The 19,311-nt window shown below is 38.5% G+C and overlaps 1 protein-coding gene across 4 annotated transcripts in view; it reads right to left on the bottom strand.

Annotated features, from left to right (window-relative positions):
* The window catches only part of INTU (inturned planar cell polarity protein), a 90,841-nt gene that overhangs the window by 55,486 nt on the left and 16,044 nt on the right, over window positions 1-19,311 (bottom strand). For all 4 annotated transcript variants that reach the window (XM_059378175.1, XM_059378193.1, XM_059378182.1 and 1 more), the window contains exons 2-3: window positions 11,662-12,200; window positions 1,605-1,690 (exon numbers count right to left, since the gene is read on the bottom strand). In XM_059378175.1, the coding sequence (XP_059234158.1) occupies window positions 1,605-1,690; window positions 11,662-12,200 (625 nt within the window). The remainder of the gene's footprint in view (window positions 1-1,604; window positions 1,691-11,661; window positions 12,201-19,311) is intronic.

Here is a 19,311-nt window from a genome sequence, read left to right as displayed (position 1 = left end):
TGCAAATGTTAATTAAACATAAGTACAATGTGACTCCACTGTAAACATAATTTTTTTTGGAAGATAGAAGAGCCGCGGTTGAACTCTGGCAACACTGGCAGATACCCACCACTGACAGAGGCAAGAAAGGAGGAGCCCAGACCTGGGAGCTGACATGCGGCCAGTTTACTCTGGAGAAGCTGATTCAGTTGTTAAAATACTGCAATTCTTCATTACTAATGGGTAAGTAATTGCTGTCTGAGCCCCCTGAGGTGCTTAGTACCCTGGCTCACCCTAGGCCCTCTCCACACCTGACGACCAAAGGGGACAACAGTATACCCTATTTCAGCATTACGTCTGGTGTCTGCCTGATTGTTAGTATTTCAAACACCACCTTGTCTCCATCGCCATCTCTATCCATTCCTAGGCGCTGCTGGTCACTGGCTGCCAAAGTTCTTCGAGCACTTTCATTTTGCATTTCCAAAGATAGCTAATTTTACAGAGCATCCATGTGTGTCTTTGTGTGTTAAGAGAAAGAAGTGAACATAAGGGAGATGTTCTTTCTTAGACAATAAAGAATTTCATCATGGGTCCCATTATTTCAGTATCTCAAATCAGATGCAGGAAGATTCTGTTTTATCATGGATTCTATTCTTCACCCTGATCAATCCAGAAAGTGGTTCATCCTCTCATAGTCTGATGGAGTATCTACCTGTTCAAAGCAGATCATCCTCCCTATCCCTCAAAAGAGAAAAAGTGAATTCCTGATACTAACAAGAGCAGAACATTCCTAAATAGAAAGTACAGCACTTTCAAAATACATCTCTCTAATGACCTAAAAATGTCATCTACAATACAAAATGTCAATGCTTAGACTATCAAAATAACTATTATGAAAGAGATTTATTTTTACTTACAAGGAATGAGCAATAATACACTAAGTAGCTAAATGAAAGCTCAGGAATAAGGCTAAACAAGATAACACACACACACACACAAATCAAGAAAATAGTACAATTAGTTTTTAAGATAAACAAAACCACATTTAAAAAACTTTATAGGAGGGATGCCTGGGTGGCTCAGTACATTAAGCATCTGCCTTTGGCTCAGGTCATGATCCCAGGGTTCTGGGACCAAGGCCCACATCAGGCTCCTTCCTCAGTAGAGAGACAGCTTCTCCCTCTGCCTGCTTCTTCCTCTGCTTATGCTCTCTCTCTCTTTAACAAATAAATAAACAAAATCTTAAAATTTTTTTAAAGAAACAGTGATTTTAATAAACCAGAGAAAAAAAAATTCCATGACTGTTTAAAATGACTTGTCTAGGAAATGGATTTTCATCAACATATATAGAAGTTATAATGATAGGTTGGTCATTATATAGTTTTTAAATTACGTTATTATTCCTGCTTTACATAGGAGGGTTTTATTTGTAGATATTTCTCTCTTTTTAGAATAATATCCAAAAGCTAAAAATGTTAACAGAAGCTAAAATGTTTTAAATCATCAAATATGTAAGTATAATTCACTTTATACATGATAATTTTCAATCTTAAAAAAGAAAACAGTAGAAGGTATCTTTATTTTCTGTAATTAGTCATAAAATACAAAAGAAAGACTGTTTATACCTGCATAGGTCCAGGAATACAAGACAGGACTCTCTCTATGTTCTCAGAAGTCACATCAACATCATTCACAGCAACAAGGACATCACCTGAAAACAGAATAACAAAGGTTGTTGTATAAATATTCAAAACCCCAAAAGATCTAGAGTTAGACCATTAAAAAGCATCTATTCCAACCTCTTCAAAGTACTGTGGAACTCATTATATATTATTATACAGCTCATAGCAGCAGAGCTAAGCTCCCACTCCACTCTTTTCTTATACTATAATATAGCCCAATGTTACACCATAACTAAATACCACCTATGGACATTTAAAGAGATGAATATTCTCATTTTGGATACAATTGAGAGAACTCAAAGGGCAAATACAAAATTTGTAGCATAAACCAAGTACTGCACTTAGCAAAATTGAATCTAATCACTTAAACCCACAGTAAAAAAAATTTGGCTTTAATTTTAATTAAATCCATGTGGTACATCATAATTCAATATGCTGTGGCTTTCACTGCTATTACTGATCTGTGTCTACATATAGCTCTTTGTTTCAAAGGCCCCAACTATAACAAAACCACAGCATGTTTTGGTAAAAGTTCCTTTTCCATGGCTTTTTCTTTAAGTGGGTATGGTTATCAAATTTGGTGGCTTTCATAAAATAAAGATCAGTGTTAAAATGGGAATTTACTTTTATAACATAGAGATAATATCAAAATTCCAGTGAGTTTTATTAATAGAAATATATACATACCAAGATTATTTTTTATCATTCCTAAACATATCATTAGGAAATGGACCAAATAATTAATATTAATCAAACAGATACTTACTGAGCACCTACTGTGTGCCATGTACTGTTCTAGGCAATATAGGTAAACAATGGAACAAAACAGACAAAAACCTCTACTGTCATGGAGCTTCATACTCTGGGGAAGACAGATTATAAACGTGTATATAGATAACAATGTTGGTAGATTATTTTTTTTTTAATGATTTTACTTATTTATTTGACAGAGAAAGAAATCACAAGTAGGCAGAGAGGCAGGCAGAGAGAGAGGAGGAAGCAGGCTCCCTGCCGAGCAGAGAGTCCAATGCGGGGCTCGATCCCAGGACCCTGGAATCATGACCTGAGCCAAGGGTAGAGGCTTAACCCACTGAGCCACCCAGGCGCCCCTTGGTAGATGATTCTCCCCCAGTGTTTCATATTTTGTACATCTTGCAAGGTAAGGCACTGAAAGTCCTTGTTCTGGATTATTTTTTCAAGGATGTTTGGGCAGTGAACAGCCTTGGACAACAGAGGTAGTGCTGTAGAAAAGAACCATCTGAAAACATGTCTAACAAAGCTCTAAAAGTAGGAGACATACATGTATTGTCATGATAGATATGAAAATTAATTTTAGAGTGAGTGTGGTATAAATAATATTTTAATGTTTAGTGGAACATTTTCTCTTTCTATAGCAGAAGTGTTCTACCCACTTCTCACTCTCCCACATATTTGTTTCCCTCCAGTTTTTGTCAGCAACTCTGTGACTCAGAAATGGCAGGCTTCCAGGACATCCTATCACTGCAGTGGGCAAAGTTCTTTCTCAGCAAGCACACAGGAGTCCTTAGGACACCCTGTCAAAGGCTGAAAGGAAATGAACTGCATGAAATTGTTTGAACTGTTAGATAAGAAATGTGAATTACTGATGGAAAGTTTTATCAAGATACATTCAAAAGTCAAAGAAATAGAAAGTGGTGAAATCAGTTTAGCACTGCACTTAAATCAATTCTTCAATGTAAAATTAATCACTTGAGAAAATCCATCAATGCATTCCTCAGCATCTACTTAATATCAAGTGTGTACTGAAGGGCACCAAGGGCTATGAAAATATATATGTCAACATTTGTTTACTACTGTATTTATACTATATACAAAATGAATACAGTTTAAGAAATTATTTTTAAAACTATTACACATAAATATAGAAAAAAGAAAAAATTTTTATGTAAAATATTGCCTTTGGGTGTACGGGCTTTTTCTTTTTTTGTTTCATTTTCTCAACTGTCTATATTAAACAAATATTACTATTATAAAAACAAATTAAATCCCTATATTTAAAAAATATTTTATTTATTTATTTGACAAAGAGAGACAGCAAGAGAGAGAGAGCACAAGCAGGGGGAGCAGCAATGCGAGAGGGAGAAGCAGGCTCTCAACAAACAGGGAGCCTGATGTGGGGCCCTTGATTCCAGAATCCTGGGATCATGACCTGAGTCCAAGATAAACACTTAACGGACTGAGCACTGAGGAACCCGAAAACTCATTATTTTACTAAAAAATAAAAACCCATGGTGGTAGGCAGATTAATGGTCCCCTAAAGTTGTCCACACCCTACTTACTAAAATCTATGAAAGTTACCTTACATGGCAAAAGGGACTTGGCAGATATAATGAAGAGGATGTTCAGATTGGGAGATTATCTAAGTGGCCCAATGTAATCATAGGGTATTTATAAGGCAGGAGGCAGGAGGGTCAGAGTCAGAGAGAGACTTGAAAATGCTACGCTGCTGGCTCTGAAAATGCAGGAAGGGACCGTGAAACAAGGCATTCAAGTGGCCTCTGAAAAGCCGGCCAAGGAAAGGGATTTCTACCTTAGAGAATCTATAAGGAATCCACCCCTGTGGATACTTTGACTTTAGTACAAAAGGACACATTTTAGACTTCTAACTTCCAGAACTGCGAGATGATAAATTTGTGTTGTTTTAAACCACTAACTTTATGGTAATTTGTCACAGAAGCAATAGAAAATGAATACACCTGTCTTAACAATATAAAGCAGTCTTGGCTAACTAAGCACCAAATGAGAATCAGGGACCATGAATGAAGAAGAACAGATCAGAATATATAAAGAGTACAAAGAGGTCATTGGAGAAAAAAAAAAATCAGTCTTGTTAGAAGGAGGAATTTATGCACAGAAGGACTGGGAAATATGTTATATACCAATGGGGTGGGATCCGATTGTGAGTTTCAATTGGTCTTTTAAATTAAACTGAATTTGACTTTGGGGGAAGAAAATCTGGCTTCTGAAACATAGTTACCAAGTACTGCCGTTTTATACATTCAAGTTAACGCATTTACTGTCAAGACATTTACCGAAAAATTCTTAAATTCTGGGAGAATTACCTTCATTATGTATTTTTTGAGCTCCAATATCAATCTCTCATTTATAATATGCAGGCATAAGCAGAAAATTAAGGTTTCTCCTAACCTATCATTCTAGAAATCCTTGAATAATGGTGTCTCATATATTGTAATAATCACTCAAAATATTTGATTAAGAAAAGATCATATTCCCTAATGTTGCCTGATAAGAAACTGGTGCAAGGTTTTTATTTCTCATTAAAATAGAAGTAATACTATAGAAATGCTGAAAAAATTATTGATGACCCCAGCACTCATAGCCATAATTATTTTCACAAATTATTTTTACTCTTTACTTATATTGACACTAACAAGGTATAAAGGAATTTCATCCTTTTAAACCTCTCAAGTATTAAGAATTTTTATGTTGGTACACAGTGCTTAGATTACTATTTTAATAGTCAAATAATGCATACATTTATTAAATTATAATTAAAATAATCATCCTCCAGTTTGACATTTTCATGCTTTTTATTTTTTATTCTTAAAAAATGCTTAAATAAATGTCTTCATGCACATAGTTTTCCTTCTTTTACATCTGGGATGAACAAACTTTCTGTAAAGGACCAGATAAGTAAATATTTCAGGCTCTGCATGCCATATGGTTTTTGTTGCAGCAACTAATTACTCTACTCCACAACTGTAGCTTGAAAGCAGCAATAGACAAAACACATGAATATGGCTGTGTTCTATATAATTTTATTCATGAACACTAACATATGAATTTCACATAATTTTCATATATAATAAAATATTATTCTTTTGATTTTATTTTTTAATCAGTGAAAAGGTAAAAACCATTCTCAGTTTTCAGACTACAAAAATGAGTGGTAGGCCTGATATGACCTAAAGGTCATGCATGGTTTATAGATCTGTTTTAGATTATTTCGTTTGGATAAGTGTCTCAAAATGGATAAAATGGGTTAGGTGGTACATTGTTGTAGCTTAATCCTTATTTCCAAATTACATTTTGAAAGGATGAAATGATTTCTTTTCTTTTTGGCTCCAAAGAGAAATCCTTCAGCATTTCCCCCACCCATTCAAGTGAGCACCACAGCAAGTGAGAGTTTTGTGAATAGAAATCAGAACTTGTAGTTCCCAGCTTTATCACTGCCCTCTGTTCTTGGGTAAATCACATAATCCTTCTGGTACTCAGCTGTAGAAGGAAGTAACTGCCCCAGAAACTCTCTAGGAAGGCCTAAAAACTCTAATTTTATTTTTCCAGTGAAATCACTGCTTGTTTCTTTCCTTTACTACTGGGTCCAGTACCACAGGTAAAAACGTGGGAAAGAAATGATGTGAGGGAGGAGAGACAGACAAACACAGCAGTTATTTTTGTTAACAAAACTGAAAACTGGGGCACCTGGGTGGCTCAGTTGTTTAAGTGTGTGACTCTTGGTTTCAGCTCAGATCATAATCTTGGGGTTGTGAGATTGAACCCCATGTCAGGCTCCATGCTCAGCTCAGAGTCAGCTTGAGATTTTCCTCAGACCCTCCCTCAGCTTGCGCTCACTCTCTCTCTCTAAAATAAACAAATAAATCTTAAAAAAAAAAGTGGGGAGAAATTGAAATGTTTCAAGTATTACAGAAACTGAAAATAAAAATGTGTATCAAATAACAACATATAAAATACTAAAGAATAAAACCATTAGGTGTTCACAAAAAAAACCCAAACCTATCTTTTAAAAAGAGCACTTAAAAAATTTTTTTTATAAAGATTTTATTTATTTATTTGAGAGAGAGACAGTGAGAGAGAGCATGAGCGAGGAGAAGGTCAGATGGAGAAGCAGACTCCCTATGGAGTTGGGAGCCCTATGCGGGACTTGATCCTGGAATTCGGGATCATGACCTGAGCCGAAGGCAGTCGTCCAACCAACTGAGCCACCCAGGCGTCCCAGCACTTAAAATGTTTTTACTGGAAATATCCATCAACAGTGAAATGGAAAAATGAATATACAATGGAATACTACATAGCAATAACCTATATATTTCTCACATACTATAAAATAAAGAAAATAAATGCAAGAGAATATACACTATAGACTTCTATTAAATGAAGTTTGAGAAGTGGTAAAATTAAAAAGAAGGAGGAAGAGGAGGAGAAAAAGTCAGCTCTGTTGATAGAAAAGTGGATTTTCAGAAGGGAGAGGGTATTAACTGGGAAGAGGCATCATGGAGCCTTCTGGGTACTGGAAATGTTCTTTATCTTGATCTGGGTGGTAGTTACACAACTATATACATACGTCAAAATTCGCTGAGTGCACACTTAAGATTTGTCTATGTTATCAATGTATGATATACCTCAAAAAGATTTTTAAAAAGATTAAAAAACAACTTCAAAAAATTTAAAAAAGAAATAGCACAAGTGTGTCATATAAAACAAAGTTATTCAATGATCACAGGTGAGAACATTAGAAGTCACACAAAAAGTACTTAAAATAAAAACTTTGTTTTACAAACTGAGGGTTGCTGGGGGGGCGTTGGGAGAAGGGGGCTGGGGTTATGGACATTGGGGAGGGTTATGTGTTATGGTGAGTGCTGTGAAGTGTGTAAACCTGGCGATTCACATATCTGTACCCCTGGGGATAAAAATATATTATATGTTTATAAAAAATAAAAAATAAAAAAAAAAACTTTGTTTTATTGTTGAGCAGAAACTTTCTACAGGGGTATGCGTGTTGAGAACATTAATGTGTGATTTCTTTAACCCTATCCTTTCCATCCTTATAATACGCCTGGTTAAAATGAGCAAAAATGGGTCATCTTGATTAAAAAAAACCAATCACCAAGGTGATATGCAGTTTCTAGGATGCAGGTCAGAAGAGGATTTGCTTTGGTCTACGGATGGAGGCTGGCTACAGGTAGTCAGGGAGCAAAGAACTGTGGCTTTTTTTTTTTTAAGATTTTATTTATTTATTTGACAGAGAGAGATCAGTAGAGGCCAGAGAAGCAGGCAGAGAGAGAGGGGGAAGCAGGCTCCCTGCTGAGCAAGGAGCCGGATGTGGGGCTCAATCCCAGGACCCTGGGATCATGACCTGAGCCGAAGGCAGAGGCTTAACCCACTGAGCCATCCAGGCACCCCTTTTATTTTTTTTTAAGATTTATTTATTTGAGAGAGAGAAAGCACATGTGCTCACATGCATGGTGGTGGGGAGGAGCAAGGAGTGTCAGAGTGAGGAGGCGAGAATCTTAAGCTGGCTCCAGGCCCAGCAGGGAGCCCAACACTGGACTTGAACTCCCCACTTTGAGATCATGACCGGAGCCCAAATCAAGAGTCCACCACTTAAATGACTGAGCCACCGTGGACACCCTAGTGGTCAAACTTTAAGAAAAACTCAGAAATAAAAAAATAAAGACACAGGTCAGCAGTAAGAACAAAAATGGCACCAGAATATGCAGCAAACCCTCCAAAATCCCAACAAAGAAGAATCAAAATAGAATAGAGTTGGGTTGGCCAATGCACTTAAGTCAAAGGAGGATCATTCTCCAGCTAGACAATGGCCAGCAAACTGCATTACCAGGACAAAGTTTTTAAGACTCTCTTGCCTATGGGATTACATCACAGTTCAACCACAGATTTCAGTATAAAATGAAACTATGAAAGAAACAAATAACAAAGTTCCATGCTGTGGAATTATTAAAGTCACAATGACATCAAAAATTAAAGTAACAATGACATCAAAAATGTCCATTAGGGTGTCTGGGTGGCTCAGTTGGTTAAGCGTCTGCCATTGGCTCAGGTTGTGATCTTGGGGTCCTGGGACTGAGTCCCTAGTCGGGCTCCCTGTTCAGCACGAGCCTGCTTATCCCCCTGCCTCCCCCCCCGCAGCTCTTGCACCTGCACATGTGCACTCTTTCTCTCTCTCAATAAGTAAATAAAGTAAATAAGTAAAATCTTTTTAAAAATTGTTCATTATTTATCCCTAAGTATACAACTTTAAAAATATACAATATCACCATAAAATTAAAATTCTGAAAAAAGAGAAAACAAACCATCTGTAACATCTTCACACAAACCCTACCAGCATTTTGGTGTCTTTATATTTACTTCCAATTGTTTTCCCTCCACAGTATTTTTCTACACAGTTTGTGCATTTATTCAATAAACGTTTTTTAGGGCTTATTTATCAACCAAGCATTTTGCTATGCACCGAGGATGAAATAATCATTTTATTTTGACATATCTTTTTTTTTTTTTTTTTTACTTATTGGTAAATCATAAACTCTTCCATTTTGAAACTGAAATCATGAACTTCATTTTTCTGCCTTTTCATTGCTATTCATACACATGCAGAAAAGTGCACACAAAGTACTACTACAACAATAAATTATCAAAAAGTGAACATACCTACATAACCACACTCGGGTTAAAAAGTATACTACCAACATCCTGTGTATCTTTAAATTATTTTCACGATAAACAACAGGACGACGTAGCATGTTCTTCCTCTCTATAGTTCATTTTCTTTCCTCCCATAGAGATGGTGCAAAAAGATCAGGTCTAGGTAAGTAGTATTCCTAGAAGGTTCAGTAGACTGGAGGATCAGGGAAATGAAACATGGAATGGGATGCTCACTGACAATAACCAACTCTCTATTAGGTTTCAAGTGGAATGGCTAAGAAGCATTTCAGAGATTTGTCTACAAATCAGTCCATTTAGGTCCTGAGCAGAGGTCCCAGATAAATATAGGAGTTTCCCATCATGTGCTATCTTAAAGCTATGGTGTTTTGCAACAACCAGAGAAGAATTCATAAGCATGAATTATGGCATCCTGACAGAACAAAAAGAAGAAACCTTAGAGCCATTTTACCAAAAAGGAAGTTGAGCACCTGAGAGAACGTAAGCATGCATTAGCTTCTGTTCCAGCTATTTGTTGCTGCATAATGAATGACCCTAAAATTTAGAGTTTAAAACAGCAAGCACAATTTGTTATCCTTCCTGGTTCTGGGGTTGACTGGGCTTAGCTGAGGTTCAAACTCAGGGTTCCCCATGTGGTTGCACCTAGATGGTGGTTGGGGCTGGAATTTTCTGTAAGGCTTCTTCACTCATGTGTGCTGGCTGATGCTGCAGGGTAGCTGAGGCCTCAGCTGGGGCTGATTAGCCAGAATAGTACTTGTGGCCTCTTCATGTGGACCGGCCTTGCCCACACAATGGCAACTGAATTCCAAGAATACTAGGCAGAAGCTGTATCACCTTTTATGATCCCACCTCTGAAATCACATAGTACTACTTAAGCCGTGGTTCAGGCCCACAGGAGTAGGGAAGGGAGGACACAAAAACTTAACTTAAAACTTGGGAGGAGGGGCGCCTGGGTGGCTCAGTGGATTAAGCCTCTGCCTTCAGCTCAGGTCATGATCTCAGGGTCCTGGGATCGGGCCCCGCATCGGGCTCTCTGATGAGTGGGGAGTCTGCTTCACCCCCCCCCCCGCCTGCCTCTCTGCCTACTTGTGATCTCAATCTCTCTGTCAAATAAATAAATAAAATCTTTAAAAAAAAAAACAAAAACGTAGGAGGAGTACCAACATTAAACTGTAAGAAGAGAATGTGGAGATGTTGCTGCAATCATTAGGATAGATTGCATAGATGCTCTTCCTATGTGATTCATTCTTGTAAACCCTATCATGACACTTATCAAACGATGAGAAACTTATCATACTATATGAAACTATCATACTATGTAAAACCCTATCACGACACTAATCATACTATGTGAAACTGCCTATTTCTGACCCACCTCTTGGACTGCAGTATGAGCCTCTTAGGAGGAGTAAATGGATCCTTAGAATAATATTTGTATTCCTGACAGCAGACACTCAAAAGTTTTGTGGAATCAATGAACAAACAAATACAATTTAGACTTAAAGAAATATTTTTAAATGTTTCTAAGGTAGCTATAAAAGTTCCTATATCTAGGGGCGCCTGGGTGGCTCAATGGGTTAAAGTCTCTGCCTTTGGCTCAGGTCATGATCCCAGGGTCCTGGGATCGAGCCCCAAATCAGGCTCTCTGCTCAGCGGGGAGCCTGCTTCCCTTCCTCTCTACCTCAGCCTGCCTGTCTGCCTACTTGTAATCTCTGTCAAATAAATAAAATCTTTAAAAAAAAAGTTCCTATATCTAAATCTTATAGGCTGAGTCAACTTAAAAGACTGTCAGCTTTTAGATTTGTTCATTGATTTTAAGTTTCATTAATAATATATTCTCACATTTGACATAGCTTTTACCTTTGTAATAAAATTACTAGTAACTCAAGCATTATATCCAACAGCTGAAAATGTATCAGCAATACAAAATGCTCACCTTAACATATATTCAGAATAACTTTCAGATGCATTTTTTAACCTTTAAATTGGTAAGATATTTTATGACAACCACCCTTAAAATGAAATTTATGTATAACATCAATGTTGCTAAATATGCCAAACAAAACAGTTTAAAAACCACTCTCAAGAACTTAGTGTACTCAAGTACAAATACAAATGTAAAAATATTTTTGTTCATAAATTACATATTTTTATATCACGCTATTGGATATAGGTCATTCAAATCGATATTATCACTGTAAAATTAACTTATTTTCTTTTTCTTGTCAGCAAATATAAGCAAGATGAAATAAAATGATATAATTCAAAACTCAACAATTAGTTAAGCTATTCCTTGACCTAAATGAGGCACACACATATTCAATCCCTAAAGTACTTAGTCTAAGAGCGTTATGCCTTGTAGTACACCATGCCTAACAATGTCGCTACTGTCCCAAATACCATCATGCAGTCCTTAATCTGTTGAGACTTTGGATATAATTCTGTTTTGATCACATCTCAGAAGGCATCACTAATCATGAATCTCTGCAAACAAGAAATGATGTTTACCAGCAACACTTACCAATTAATATCTGACCACTCTTCATAGCAGAGCCTCCTGGCAGCAGGCCATGGACCACAAGCCTTTCTCCACTGCTCTGTTTTCCACTTTTTTTCCAGCTCCACTTGGTCTGATGGATAATCCCAACCAGGACTTCCAGAAGCTTAAGATGCTCTTTGGCTTTGGTCACAGTTAACTTTTTGGGGTTTACATAAATAGTCACATCCTTGTACCGCTGTTGGACAACAACTCCTGTTTTCTGGTTAGACTGATGCTTTAGAATGGACACTGGCTCATTGCCATTACTACTTTTTTTACTGTGGCGCTTGGGTAAAAGACTTTTACTTTTTAAAATTTTGGTAAACCGCTGGAGTTTAGGTTCATACTTTTTTCCTTCTTTGTAATCATCCTCTTCAATTATAATCTCATTTTCACTGAATCTGACATGATTCACAGTAGGAGTCTCAGGAAGGAGGCTTTCTTCTTCACCCTCACTCAATTCCAAATAAAATAATTCTCCATTTTTCTGCACACTGTCCAGCCATTCAGGTTCAACATCACTGTGAAAAATAGAAAAGATACTCTGAATAGGAGCCAAACAAAAGAAAAATAGTTATGTCTTTCAGGCACCAGGTGTGCAGAGAAGTGGGAGGAGGTGGAAGTTCTTGTTCAAGTTTCCTTACTATTTCTGATTTATTATAAGCATCAACATTATTTTCTAGGACACTTTTTTTTTTTTTAAGATTTTATTTATTTATTTGACAGAGAGAAATCACAAGTAGTCAGAGAGGCAGGCAGAGAGAGAGAGAGAGGGAAGCAGGCTCCCTGCTGAGCAGAGAGCCTGATGCGGGACTCAATCCCAGGACCCTGAGATCATGACCTGAGCCGAAGGCAGCGGCCTAACCCACTGAGCCACCCAGGCGCCCCTAGGACACTTTTTAAGAGTCTTCAAGAAATGGAGTTGGAGGAGAGGGTTAAAAAAGTATAGTGATAGAAAAGAAAACAAATAAAAAAGGAGATAGCCTTCTTCTAGAATCTAAGGGTAGCTGTTTTTTTTTTTTTAATTTTAATTCAGCCCCTGTAAGGTTATTGCTGACTTCAGACAATTTCATTGGACAATAATTCACATTAATAATTGATTGTGCAATTATATCCAAACATAAGCCATTTGGAAACTGGACATCAAACAACCTATTTGCATAAAACTATTCAGCATGGCTGTCACGTTAAAATGAAAGCTAAAGCCTACCATTATTAGTAAGATTTGTTTATACAATAACTTTTCAAAAGAGAAACATTCACCTTACCGTAAACTAAAATCTTCATTTAAAACAGCTAGCTTATAATCACAGTTAATAATGATTGCTTCTATAACTTATAATTTCCATAAAACTCCTTTTTATGAATAATTATAGTAAGAAAAATAAACCGCATATTACATAATTCATCATGTGATTGTTTTAAAAAAAACTTTTAACTGGGAAATAGGCCATTGAAAAAAATAAAAGTTCTGCTATTAAAAGGACTGAAACAGCATTAAAAAAACATGCCCATCTTAAGGTAACAAACCTATCAAAAACTCTACCCTTACCCTCCCTATTTAATGTTACGAATGCTGTACCTTTCAAACTGTTATTTTTTTAAAGCAAAACTGGTTACAGTGGAGAAAATATGTTGAGAGAGTCAGAAACATCAACTGCAGTATTCTTATGTAAAAGGGTATAATTTGTGTTCTAATCATTCCATGAAATAGAAGACAATTCTGTTTTCTACAGTGTTTATTAGCAACTCTGGCTCTTTTAACTTAAAAGTCAACTGTCTCTCTAGGGGTGCTTGGATGACTCAGTCAGTTAAGCGTCTGATGCATAAATTTGGCTCAGGTCATGATCTCAGGGTCATGAGATCCAGCCCCATGTCGGGCTCTGTGCTGGTGCTGGCTCTGCACCAGGCTTAGAGCCTGCTTAAATTCTCTCTTCCCCTCTCCCTCCTCTGTCCATCCCCTCCACCTCATGAGCACAAACGCTCGTGCGTTCGCTCTCTCTCTCTCTCTCTCTCTCTCCCGCCATCTCAAAAAAAAAAAAAAAAAAAAAAAAGCATCTGTCTCTCCAAAAACTGTGAAAGTTAATTATAAAAAACAAAATGCACCATTTTATTACTCAACTCTGAAATTAACCACCAATCTCATCTGTCATTGGCAATTAACACAGAATTTTCAACAATATATTAATAGTTAAAAAAGGCATACCTAGCCCCAAATATCAAAACTAGTATTTCTTTGGCACTTGTTGGGTCCCAAAGTGGGGCATCATTTTAGAACAACCATTAAGCAACAGGTATTAACCCTTTATCAGATGTTGCAACCATACTCATCTGTACCCACAGAAATCAGTATTTAATAACTCTGGGGGCATCTGGGTGGCTCAGTGGGTTAAGCCACTGCCTTCGGCTCAGGTCATGATCTCAGGGTCCTGGGATCGAGTCCCGCATCGGACTCTCTGCTCAGCAGGGAGCCTGCTTCCCTCTCTCTCTCTCTCTGCCTGCCTCTCCGTCTACTTGTGATTTCTCTCTTTCAAATAAATAAATAAAATCTTAAAAAAAAAAAACAAAACTCTGTAATTCTACTCTGAAGAATCTAAGTAACTGCCTCCAATCATAAAAAATTTAGATAATTATGTATCATAGTTTAAAATGTCACAATGTATATATCATGATTATACACAACTACTTACAAAGATAAGTATCAATGTAAACAATGAATGAAACTATTTGCTTTATAACCTCTTTATTTGTATTAGAAATGTGACCCCAAAGAAATACTTTTTCTGGGGCACCTGGGTGGCTCAGTGGGTTAAAGCCTCTGCCTTCGGCTCAGGTCATGAGCTCAGGGTCCTGGGATAGAGCCCCACATCGGGCTCTCTGCTCAGCAGGGAGCCTGCTTACTCCTCTCTCTCTGCCTGCTGCTCTGTCTACTTGTGATCTCTTGTCTGGCAAATAAATAAATAAAATCTTTAAAAAAAAAAAAAAGAAATACTTTTTCTCCTATGCTAAACATGAAGATGTTTCATCTTAATCTCTAAAATCTGAAAGAGAAAACATCTTTTGGCTATGACGGAAGATCTCTGCAGGTAAGAGGAGGACACAGGATATTCAATCACGGAGCAAATGAACAGTGCCAGGTCCTTGGAAGGTACTAGAATTGTACCTTCCCTTGTCTAATGGGGAAGAGAAAGTGAGAAACAATTCACAACAATACACACTGTATGCAAAAGAGGTCCCCTAGTTTAGCCTGGGATTGAGAGCGAGGGCAGGGAAATTTCTGGTAGAGGATACACAGAAGTAAGTTTTAAGAGAGTAAGTGGTTGGTGATGGGATATGGGGGGCTTAAGGGGAAGAAGAAAAGACAATTCCAAGCCGAAACAACAGCATAAGCAGAGGCCTTGAGGGACTGTCTCTATGACGATGTGGACAACTAAAACCATCTGGCCTATGTGGACAACTAAAGAAAGAACAAACCTCAACATCATACAGGCCATATATGAAAAACCCACAGCTAATATTATCCTTTAGGAGGAAAACAGAGTTTTTCTTCTAAGGTCAGGAACAAGACAGGGGAGTCTACTCCCACCACTGTTATTTAACACAGTATGGATGTCCTAGCCTCAGCAATCAGACATAAAAAGAAATAAAAGGCAATTGGCAAAGAAGTGAAACTTAACACCATTTGCAGACAACATATTACTCTATGTAGAAAACCCTGAAGACTCCACCAAAATATTGCTACAACTGATATACAAATTCAGTAAGGTTACAGGATACAAAGATCAACCTACAGAAATCTGTTGAATTTTCTACACCAATAATGAAGCAGCAGCAGAAGAAATTAAGGAATTGATCCCATTTACAATTATACCAAAAACCAAAGATAATTAGGAATAAACCTAACCACAGAGGTAAAAGATCTATACTCTGAAAAACAATAAACAATGATGAAAGAAATTAAAGATGACACAAAGAAATGGAAAAACATTCCATGCTCATGGATGGAAAAACAGATATTGTTAAAATGTCCATGCTACCCAAAGCAATCTACACATTTAATGCAATCCCAATCAAAATACGACCAGCATTTTTCACAGAGCTAGAACAATCAATCCTAAAATTGTATGAAACCACAAAAGACCCCAAATAGCCAGAGCAATCTTGAAAAAGAAAGGCAAAGCTGGTGACATCACAATTCCAGACTTTGAGTTATATTATAAAGCGATAGTGATCCAGACAGTATGGTACTGGTGGAAAAATAGACACACAGATCAATGGAAAGAGCAGAAAACCCAGAAATGGACTCACAACTATAAGGTCAACTTATCTTCAACAAAGCAGGAAAGAATATCCAATGGAAAAAAGACAGTCTCTTCAACAAATGGTGATGGGAAAACTGGACAGCTATGAGCAGAAGAAAGAAACTAAACCACTTTCTTACACCACACTTAAAAATAAATTCAAAATGGATGAAAGACCTAATGGATGAAAGACCTAAATCAGATCTGAAATCTTAAAAATCCTAGAACACAGGCAGTAACTTCTCTGACGTTGGCTGTAGATATTTTTTTCTAGATAGGTCTTCTGAGGCAAGGGAAATAAAAGCAAAAATGAACTATTGGGACAAGGTCAAAATAAAAAGCTTCTTTACAGCAAAGAAAACCATCAATAAAGCTAAAAGACAACCTTCAGAATGGGAGAAAAAATATACATATATATATTTTAAAAGATTTTATTTATTTATTTGATAGACAGGTCACAAGTAGGCATAGAGGCAGGCAGAGAGACAGGAGTAAGCAGGCCCCCGCTGAGCAGAGAGCCCGATAAGGGGCTCGATCCCAGGACCCTAAGATCATGACCCGAGCTGAAGGCAGAGGCTTTAACCCACTGAGCCACCCAGGCGCCCCGGGAGAATATATTTTTAAATGACACATCTAATAAAGGATTAGTACCCAAAATCTTAATGAACTTATCAAATTCAACACCCAAAAACTAATAATCCAGTTGAGAAATGGGCAGAAGACAAGACCAGACATTTTCCCAAATAAGACATACAGATGGCCAGCAGACATATAAAAAGATGCTCAACATCACTCAACATCACTCATCATCAGAGAAATACAAATCCAAACCACATGAGATACCACCTCACAACTGTCAGAGTGGCTAAAATTAACACAGGAAACAACAGATGTTGGTGATGTGGAGAAAGGAGAACCCTCTTATAGTGCTGGTTGGAATGCAAACTGGGGTAGCCACTATAGAAAAAGTATGGAGGTCCCTCAAAAATTTAAAAATAAAACTACTGGGGCACCTGGGTGGCTCAGTGGTTTAAAGCCTCTGCCTTCGGCTCAGGTCATGATCCCAGGGTCCTGGGATCAAGCCCCAAATTGGGCCCTCTGCTCAGCGGGGAGCCTGTTTCCTCCCTCTCTCTCTGTGCCTGCCTCTCTGCCTACTTGTGATCGCTCTGTCAAATAAATAAATAAAATCTTAAAAAAAAAATAGAACTACCATATAATCCAATTGCAGGTATATCCTTTAGGTATAAAGGATACAAAAACACTGATTCGAAGGGATACATGCACCCTGATGTTTACAGCAGCATTATCAATTATAGCCAAAATATGGAAGCAGCCAAGTATTCATCAACTGATGAATGGATAAAGAGGTCACACACACACACACACACACACACACACAGGAATATTATTCAGCCATAAAAAAGAATGAAATCTTGCCATTTACAATGATGTGGATGGAGCTAGAGAGTGATGTGGATGGAGCTAGAGAGTCTTGTGGATGGAGCTAGAGAGTCTTGTGGATGGAGCTAGAGAGTACTGTGCTAAGGGAAATAAGTCAGTCAGAGAAAGACAAATGCCATGTGATTTCATTCGTAGGTGTGATTTAAGAAACAAACAGATGAATGTTGGGGGGAGAAAGAGAGACAAACCATAAAACGGACTCTTTTTAAAAATTTTATTTATTTACTTGACACAGAAAGAGAGCACAAGAGGGGGGAGCAGAAGGAGAAGCAGTCTCCCCGCTGAGCAGGGAGCACAATGTGGGGCTTGATCCCAGGACCCCGAGATCATGACCTGAGCTGAAGGGAGACGTTTAACCAACTGAGCCACCCTGGTGCCCCAAAAACAGACTCTTAATTACAGAGAACAGACAGACATGTTGGGGGTGGAGTGGGTGGGGAGGGGCTAAATAGGTGATGGGCATTAAGGAGGGCATTTGTTGTGATGTGCACTGGGTGTGGTATGTAAGTAACGAATCACAAAATTATTTTCCTGAAACTAATATTATTGTATTTTAATAAAATGGAATTTTAATAAAATTGTAAATAAAACAAAACAAAGATAGTCTATGGTCACCAAAAGTGGGGCATAGAGGAAAAGTACTCAAGTCCTAATTTTACAAGGCCTTTTGGCAAGAGGTTTGGATTTGATGGTATAAGTAATGAAGAATTTTAAAGACTTATCTATTTATTTGACAAAGACAGCGAGAGAGGGAACACAAGCAGGGAAGTGGGAGAGGGAGAAGCAGGCTCCCCACTGAGCAGGGAGCCTGATTTGAGGCTTGATCCCAGGACCCTGGGATCACAACCCAAGCCAAAGGCAGACGCTTAACGACTGAGCCACCCAGGCACCCCAGTAATGAAGAGTATTAGATAGAAATTTTTATGTGGACTTGGGGGTCAAGATGGAGGAGAAGTAGCAGGCTGAGACTGCTTCAGCTAGCCAGAGATCAGCTAGATAGCTTATCTAAAGATTGCAAACACCTGAAAATCCATCGGCAGATCGAAGACAAGAAGAACAGCAATTCTGGAAACAGAAAAACAACCACTTTCTGAAAGGTAGGACCAGCGGAGAAGTGAATCCAAAGCAACGGGAAGATAGACCCCGGGGGGAGGGGCCGGCTCCCGGCAAGCGGCGGAGCAACGGTGCACAAAATCAGGACTTTTAAAAGTCTGTTCCGCTAAGGGACATCGCTCCAGAGGCTAAACTGGGGTGAAGCCCACGCGGGGTCAGCGTGGCCTCGGGTCCCCCAGGGTCACAGAAGGATCCGGGGTGTCTGAGTGTCGCAGAGCTTGCGAGTATTGGAACGGGAAAGCCGGCTACAGAGACAGAGCCGACAGTAAGCTCACAGCTCGGGGTTACCTTTAACCGGTCGCAGGCTCGGTGAGCTCGGAGCGCGGCCGGAGGTCAGGCAGAAGGGAGTAACTGGGCGCTGTTCTCTGAGGGCGCACTGAGGAGTGGGGCCCTGAGCTCTCGGCACCTCCGGGCCGGAGACCAGGAGGCTGCCATTTGTATTCCCATCCTCCGGAACTCTACGGAAAGCGCTCAGGGAACAAAAGCTCTTGAAAGCAAACCGGAGCAGAGTACTCACCCCGGCCCCTGTTAAGGGCTAAGGGCGGTGCAATTCCGCCTGGGGCAAAGACACTTGAGAATCACTACAACAGGCCCCTCCCCCAGAAGATCAACAAGAAATCGAGCTGAGACCAAGTTCACCTACCAAGGAGTGCGGTTTCAATACCAAGGAGAGCAGCAGAATTCCAGAGGAGGAGAAAGCCAAGCACGGAACTCATGGCTTTTTTCGTGTGATTTTTTTTAGTCTTGCAGTTAATTT

The sequence above is a fragment of the Mustela nigripes genome, chromosome 1 (assembly GCF_022355385.1).
Source record: "Mustela nigripes isolate SB6536 chromosome 1, MUSNIG.SB6536, whole genome shotgun sequence".
NCBI classification, from domain to species: Eukaryota; Metazoa; Chordata; class Mammalia; order Carnivora; family Mustelidae; genus Mustela; species Mustela nigripes.
This window is presented reverse-complemented; position numbering and strand designations above follow the sequence as displayed.